This window comes from Leptodactylus fuscus, chromosome 4 (assembly GCF_031893055.1).
Source record: "Leptodactylus fuscus isolate aLepFus1 chromosome 4, aLepFus1.hap2, whole genome shotgun sequence".
NCBI lineage: Eukaryota > Metazoa > Chordata > Amphibia > Anura > Leptodactylidae > Leptodactylus > Leptodactylus fuscus.
The window spans coordinates 201,404,007-201,412,515 of record NC_134268.1 but is presented as its reverse complement, the minus strand read 5'-3'; the positions used below and the strand labels follow the sequence as shown (position 1 = coordinate 201,412,515).

Sequence of the window (8,509 nt, the reverse complement as noted above, 5' to 3'; positions counted from 1 at the left end):
TATATACAGGCTCTACCACTGATCACACTGCTCCCTGCCTGCTGCTGCGGCACTGCTGTATACATATATACTATAGTGCTGCCCCTGCTATATACTGCTCCCTGCCTGGTGCTATGTCACTGCTGTATACCTATATACTATAGTGCTGCCCCTGCTATATACAGCTCCCTGCCTGCTGCTGTGTCACTGCTGTATACATATATACTATAGTGCTGCCCCAGCTATATACAGCTCCCTGCCTGCTGCTGTGTCACTGCTGTATACTTATATACTATAGTGCTGCCCCTGCTATATACAGGCTCTGCCACTGATCACACTGCTCCCTGCCTGCCGCACTGTCACTGCTGTGTACAAATACTGCTATATACATGCTCTTCCCTGTGATGATACATCACCACTATATACACACATCCTCTACTATAGCTAGTCTTATACAGTGTGCTATGAGTATTATTATATACATTAGTGTCATGTGTGTATATATACAAGTACTATGGCTAGTATTACACCATGTACTATGAGTATTAGTGTATACATTAGTGTCATGACAGATAATATTACATACAGTATACAGTGTCATGGAGCTATATTACTATGACTAGTATTATACAGTGTGAGATGAGTATTATTGTATACTTTAGTGTCATGACATAATAATACTATGTCTAGTATTATACAGTGTGTTATGAGTATTATTGTATACTGAAGTGCCATGGATATAGATATTATTACTATAGCTAGTATTATACAGTGTGTTATGAGTATTATTGCATACAGTGCGTATACAGTGTCATGGAGATATATTACCATGGCTAGTATTATACAGTGTGTTATGAGTATTATTGTATAGTGAAGTGCAATGGATTTAGATATTATTACTATAGCTAGTATTATGCAGCATGTTTCGAGTATTATTGTATATAGTAGTGCCATGGATATAGATATTATTACTATGTGTAGTATTATACAGTGTACTATGAGTATTTATATTACTATGGCTAATATTATACACTGTTATGAATATTGTATACTGTAGTGTCGGTATATACTATAGATATTATTACTATGGCTAGTGTTATACAGTGTATTATGAGTATTATTATATGCAGTAAGATCATGGATATAGATATTACTATGGCCACTATTATACAGTGTTATTGTATACTATAGTGTCACGTATGTAGATATTATTACTATGGCCAGTTTTATACAATGCACTATGAGTATTATATGCAGTAATGTCCTATATATAGATATTATTACTATGCCTTGTATTATACAATGTACTATGAGTATCATTATATGGAGTAATGTCATGTATACAGATATTACTATGGCTAGTGTTATACAGTGTATTATGAGTATTATTATATGCAGTAATATCATGGATATAGATATTACTATGGCCACTATTATACAGTGTTATGAGTATTATTGTATACTATAGTGTCTCATATGTAGATATTATTACTATGGCTAGTTTTGTACAATGCACTATGAGTATTATATGCAGTAATGTCCTATATATAGATATTATTACTATGCCTTGTATTATACAATGTACTATGAGTATCATTATATGGAGTAATGTCATGTATACAGATATTATTACTAAGGCTAGCACTATACAGTGTGTTATGAGTATTATTGTATATAGCAGTGTTGTGTGTGTATAGATATTATTACTATTGCTTGGTATACACTGCTTATTGTTATACACTGCATGTTATACATTGCTTATTATATACTGTTATGTGTATTATTATATACAGCAATGTAATGGGGATATATATACTTTTAGTATGGCTAGTATTATATGCTGTGTTATGCGTATTAGTATATACAGTTGTCATGTGTATATCTATTACTCTGACTAGTATTATACAGTGTATTATATACAGTAGTGTCATGGATATAGACATTATTACTATGGCTTGTATTATACAGTGTGTTGTGAGTATTATACTGTATATAGTAGTGTCATAGATATAGATATGACTATGGCTAGTATTATACCGTGTATTTATATACAGTAGTGTCATGTATATGGATATTATTACTATTATGTATATTATACAGTGTGTTATGAGTACTATTATATACAGTAGTGTCATGTATATAGATAGTATTACTATGGCTAGTATTATACAGTGTACTATGACTATTATTATATACAGCCATGTAATGGATATATATACAATTACCATGAGTAGTATTATACACTGTTATAAGTATTATATATAGTAGTATCTGTCAGTATATATCTAGTATTACTATGGCTTGTATTATACAGTGTACTATGAGTATTATACTGTATATAGTATTGTCATGGATATAGATATGACTAGTATTATACAGTGTATTATTTAGATACAGTAGTGTCATGTATTATATACAGCAGCTTAATGGATATACCTGTATATACAAGTACTATGGCTAGTATTTTACACAGTGTTATGAGTATTATATATAGTATTACTATGGCTAGTATTATACCGTGTACTATGAGTAATATACTGTATATAGTAGTGTCATGTATATAGATATGACTATGACTAGTATTATACACAGTGTTATGAGTATTATACATAGTAGTATCTGTCAGTATATAGATAGTATTACTATGACTAGTATTATACACAGTGTTATGGGTATTATACATAGTAGTATCTGTCAGTATATAGCTAGTATTACTTTGGCTGGTATTATACAGTGTACTATGAGTATTATACTGTATATAGTAGTATCTGTCAGTATATAGCTAGTATTACTATGGCTAGTATTATACAGTGTACTATGAGTATTATATACAGTAGTGTCAGTATATAGCTAGTATTACTATGGCCAGTACTATGATATACTGCAGTACTTTCCTCCCTGACTACCTCACATTTGGGGCAGACCTGTCCTAACAACTGGAGTTTGCCCTGAGGTGAAGTGAGATGATTGACAAGCCAATAACCCAGCCAGTCAGTGAACCTAGCGCGTCTGGGCGTGGCCTGAGACCTCACAGCCAATCAGCGCACAGGTGGGTGTGTCCTGTGGTGTGGAGCTCCCGGGACGGCTTCTTAAGCTCAGTGCGGACGGCTGTGAGCTCAGTGCTGTGCGGGTCACTGTACGGCTGGATTATTCGCTCTCTCTGCTGGATTATTGCTGGGTGTTGTGGTGCCGGGGAGTCTGTAGACTGCTTACCGGAGGAGCTGGCTTGTACCTGGAGCTTTTGCATGTCCGCGGTGTTGGATGGTGACAACCCCTTGAAGACGTGCAGTGCAGAGCCGGGGAGGACTGGGCTTGTAAATGGATCGCCAAGCTAGCCTGATCTCTCTCTGGCTGCAACTGGAGCTCTGTGCTATGGCCATACTACTCACTAAAGGTATGTATACTGCTGTATACAGGTTGCTGCCATCATTACACTCTCTTCCATCATACCTGAGCCACTACAAGTCTCAGCATAGCCTTGATCTTCAGTCCATATATCCCTCTAGAACACTTTCCTACTCACAGTACTGTATATAGCATGTAAACTACACACTAGTTGTGTATGTGAAGTTGTAGAAGCTTTGGCCACTAGAGGTCGCTGTATGTATGATGATTTTGGGATCTAATGAATGAGATTATACTGTATAGTTGGATTTGTGTTATTTACATGTGCTGGATACATTGTAGCTAAATAAGCTTTCTCTTGGATTTGTTATCGAGGTAAAGGATTAGGATTAAACATTGCTGTCCAAATAGTAGGAGCCGTAGTCCCTATATTGATCAAATGTGTAATATAATTGGTTATACAGTGTATTATTTTTATTTTATTGGTATTTTTGCTGTTTTCAGTACAGTGGCGGTGGAAGGTTCCCCTATCACTAAGTGCAGTGCTGTTTATTTACCCTAGGTGAGGAAGGGGGAGGTGTGATGAGGCTTAAATAGACCTAAATAACAGCTCTGAGAGAAGCCTCCTGGCCCCATCAAAGGAGACAGAGATCAGGGAGTGACTGCGACTGATGGGAGTCCTGAGATATGAAGCTATGTGCCTGATAATGATATAATTAGGGGCTCACATACTTCTGGCTGCTGCCGACTTCAAAAGACTTCAAGGAAGGAAGAGAAAAAAAACCACTGCAGCCGTCTCCTGTAGCCATCTTGACTAGAAACCAGAAATTTTTGTTTAATAGCTACATAACAGTATAAAGCGAGAAGGGGGAGCCGGAGAACAGACACATCATTGTTCACACTCGCACTTCCAATGGCTTTTTGGCCGTGTATCGGAACGAACACAAAATAGGAAAATGCGCTTAATTCTAAATCCATAGTAAATTCCCATCAGTCAATGTCGGTAGCCGTCTGGCTTGTATCCGTACGTTGCCTGGCCTAAGAGCTTGCACTCTTATTTTGTAATAGATCTACTTTCCGAATATCCCCATGAGTAGGATACAAGTTGACTTGTTTCCCTAGGAGCACTTTGGCCTTTGAAAGCCTGGGGGAGATCTGGTCAGTGCTAATGCAATGCCTCCTGTTACCCAGGCCCTCCTGTCATTTGGCTTCCATTAACTAGGCTATTAAAGGAGCCTGGCGCACAGAGGTGAAACCTGATCTCAAGGTGGGCTGCGCTGTAACATTTCAAGCTCAGGGGGTATTGTGTGGAGCCTGGGCCTTTTAAGATACTGCTGATAGGGCCAAATCTTGGTGATCCAGGATGGACAAACAAACATTGGGACTGTATCTGATGTAGCTTTCAGTTTACTTGCCCTATAATTCTATAGAAGTAGCAGAGATGAGTTTGTGATCTAGCACTGCTACATATGTAGAAGTCTAGAATTGATGAAATTCAGGGCTCGTAGAAAAAAAAAATAGAATTATTTTAAGTTTTATAAATTGCAGCTTATCGCTTATTTTTACTTATTTATCCCCCTCACCCGATTCTTATCCGACCAGCCGATCGCGTGCAAGTTTGAGGGCAGAGGCATCAGTGTTACAATCCTGACCATTTTATGGCTTTCCATTTCAGCTGAAAGGAATTGACTTTGGCAAACACAGCAGTTATTGTGAGCGGCACGATTCCTGTTTTATAATGTTGTCGGACTTTGCGAAACGGGCTGCTCTTTCTATGACCGCTTGGTTAACCCCTCCACCGCCACAGGGCTATCGAGTTCCTGGACTCTAGTCACAGGATGTGTTGTACCTTTAAAAGAAAAGTTTGAGAAAGTCGGGTGATGACCTATAGTACGACTGCAGTTACAAGAGTGGTCACCCAACTTTCTCAGACTCATCGAATGGCAGTGGGGGATTGAATTGTTCCTTAAATGATCAGATTAGAGATCCAGATCCCGTACTAACTGTATTCTGTCCTTGCAGGAGAAATCAGATGCTACTGTGACGCTCCGCACTGTGTTGCAACTGGATACATGTGTAAATCAGAACTGAACGCCTGCTTTTCAAGGCTACTTGATCCACAGAACACCAATTCACCTCTTACACATGGGTGCCTGGATTCTATGGCAAAAACAACAGATATGTGCAAAGCCACCACCGACGTGAAGAGCGGCGCCACCGTGCCCAAACTGGAGTGTTGTCACGAGGACATGTGCAATTACAGAGGGCTTCATGACGTTCTTTCCCACCCCAAGAGCGAACCTTCAGGTACGGAGAGCAATTTTTGAGAGTAAATCCCTTTTCCTTGATGTATAGGCCGATGGCTGCCAAAGGCCTGTGTGTCTGGTATTGATTTTGTTGTTAATGTAATTAGAGATACCGGTGGGAAAAGCATGGTTAGCGTTAAAGATGTATTTCTGTTAGGTAGCTTTGATGTCTGTCTGAGCGCTTGGCTCCGGTCTGGCTTTTAGTGCCCATGTTCAGCCTTTTTTCCAGGGCTCGAAAGAATGTTCCATTTGTGACAATGTTGCAATTCTTTTGGTTTTATGTACCTGTCTCTGGGGCCTGGAAGTCGCCTTTAAGCCAAAGGACAGTTGTCAAGGCTACTGTGTAAGAAAAGGGCATTTATGTATAAATGAATATATCTATTTAGTGCAGTGTACTCTGCAACATTACGCTATTTTAGCTGAATAATCCAGACCTAATGACCTTATTAATAGAATATTGAAGATTTGGTAGCACGTTCTGGGACCTCTATACTGATGACTTCAGTATGTGATCGAAAGGGGACAAACACCAACAATCAGCTAGAGGCTGCAAAATTTGGGTGAATAGCGTTCAACCTATCCTAAGGACAAGTCGTCATACAAGTCCCATAAACCTTTTGCTTATTTAGAGTCTTAAGCCCAACCATACACTTAGGTAGCTGTTAAGCGCTCTCTCCTAACCTCCTTTCTTCTTGTACACATGCACTCCTGCCTAGACTGAACCATGCTTATGTTTTGAATGGGGAGTAAGCCACTGCCAGACACCAAACCAAAGCATTGGGCATGTTGAAGTCCAATAGCTCAATCCGTGTCTCTCTAATATCTGCCATCTGGAGGCCCAAATAAACCTTAGATGGTTTGAGGCTCCCGCTGAAATTAACGCATTGCCAACTTTATTCCTTGCTTGGCTTTAACAAGACTATAAAATTCTACATTGTTGGGATCCAGAATAATCCTCTATCAAGTTTAGGGGAGACTTGCACCAAATATAAATTTTGCCTGCAGTGCCACCAGGAAAGCAAAGCTTTACCCCAAACCCATCAGGGTTGACTGTGTACTGCATGGACATGCCAGTGGGAGAGACTCCTCTGGTTATTAGATTAAGGTCCTGAATTGGGAGTTCTGTCAACTCGGAATTCCCCCCCCCCCAAAAAAAAAAAACCAAACAAAAAAAAAACAAACAAGAAGGTACCATTTAAGTGGCCGCAGACAAAATTTGGGGAATCGTGCCACCTTTTATCATCATACTGTAAAATTCTTGGAACGTCTGATCAACACGTTTTGCCTTAAAAATCTTCATGCCAAAGAATCCAACATTAAAAGTTTATTGAAAGTTTTACAAATTTTACAAAACCAGAAAGGGGAGGGGAGAGGGGAAAAAGGGAAGGGGGGTCAGGGAGGAGCAAAGAAATATGGTACAACGGCAAAGTTCGGGGGACGAGGAAAGGGGGGTGGGAAGGGGGAGATAAGGGTGCAAGGGACAAAGAAACGCTCTGTCGCAGCAGAGTTCCAAAACAAAACAGATATATAAACCTAGAAAACATCGGAATATCTATTGCCAGATAAAGCAAACAGAAAAACATATGAACAGACAGCACAAGGGGACACTACACAGGGGACACAGAAGGGAAGAGGGAGCGGAAATCGGCAGAATCATGCCAAAGAATCATTGAGTCTGCTGTTTCCTTAACATTTGTTCCAAGATTAAAGTAGATTTGTCTTTTTTACTTCTCCAGGTGGTAGCAAGTACCAACATGAAAGCACAAGGAACCTCATCACAAAGGTCCAAGAGCTTACATCATCCAAAGAACTGTGGTTTAGAGCGGCGGTCATTGCCGTGCCCATAGCCGGTGGACTAATACTAGTGCTCCTTATAATGCTTGCGCTACGGATGCTCCGCAGTGAAAATAAAAGATTACAAGACCAGAGACAACAGATGCTTTCCAGACTGCACTACAGCTTTCATGGCCACCATTCCAAAAAGGGCCAAGTGGCCAAGCTAGACTTGGAGTGCATGGTACCCGTGACGGGCCATGAAAACTGTTGCTTGACTTGTGACAAAATGAGGCATACGGACCTTAGCAATGACAAAATTATATCCTTGGTTCATTGGGGGATGTATAGTGGACATGGAAAGCTGGAATTTGTATGACCACATTTAGGAGGAAGCGGATGATGAAGATCCGGTAGACTTGGCCTTCTGCTGGATTGAAGCACTTTATCTTTTACAGAGACATAACCTTTCACCCTAAGAGGAGAAAGCTGGAATCTTGCACCCAGAGAATATCTTGATGTTACGTGTGAGAGGTTCCTGAGACGTCTTATTTGCACAAGGGTGGATCGGAGGACTATTTGTATTATTTCTTTAAACTAATGCAGGAAGCGAGATGTAGAAAAGTTGTACACACTGTCACCAATGTTTTCTTACATTTAGGGAGCTAATATTGGTCATTGAAATAAACTGTACACGATGTACATGTTTCTATATATGTTTAATGTAAAGAATTTTTTTAAATATATATATTTTGTCTGAAAATCTATGGTTGTGAGTTAATTTCCATGTTCTTTTGGTCAGTAGGGTCTCTAGTAGAGGCTTCATGAGTAAGACCTGTCAAATTGGCCATTAAAGGGGTTAACCCATGAAAAATATTTCTCGTTCTATAAGATAGTAAGTAAATTAATTGCAAAGACCCTCTCGATCTTGATACCAGAGGTTGTTTTAACCCTGTTGTGAATGCAGTCATGGTGGCAGCCCCAGGGATGACTTAGTTCAGCTATTTCTGGTGGCCAGTGATCTGACCTCCATGACCAGAAATTTATGTTTTTTATCCGATGTATAGTGGGAAATATATTTTATGACGTAACCCTTTACGGGAACC

At 39.5% G+C, this 8,509-nt stretch overlaps 1 protein-coding gene across 1 annotated transcript; it reads left to right on the top strand.

Annotated features, from left to right (window-relative positions):
- The first annotated feature begins 3,090 nt into the window (after positions 1-3,090).
- Positions 3,091-8,107, top strand: BAMBI (BMP and activin membrane bound inhibitor). The gene is made up of 3 exons (XM_075269855.1): positions 3,091-3,373; positions 5,347-5,631; positions 7,367-8,107. Exons 1-3 carry the CDS (start codon positions 3,298-3,300, stop codon positions 7,780-7,782), a joined length of 777 nt encoding a protein of 258 aa, XP_075125956.1. The 5' UTR covers positions 3,091-3,297; the 3' UTR covers positions 7,783-8,107.
- The last annotated feature ends 402 nt before the right edge of the window (positions 8,108-8,509 follow it).

Bases quoted from the DNA above. Each gene is read 5' to 3' on its own strand.
- BAMBI (XM_075269855.1), top strand. From the start codon at position 3,298: ATGGATCGCCAAGCTAGCCTGATCTCTCTCTGGCTGCAACTGGAGCTC. The intron at 3,374-5,346 runs GTATGTATACTG...CTGTCCTTGCAG, and splicing joins GGCCATACTACTCACTAAAG to GAGAAATCAGATGCTACTGT. The intron at 5,632-7,366 runs GTACGGAGAGCA...TTACTTCTCCAG, and splicing joins CCCCAAGAGCGAACCTTCAG to GTGGTAGCAAGTACCAACAT.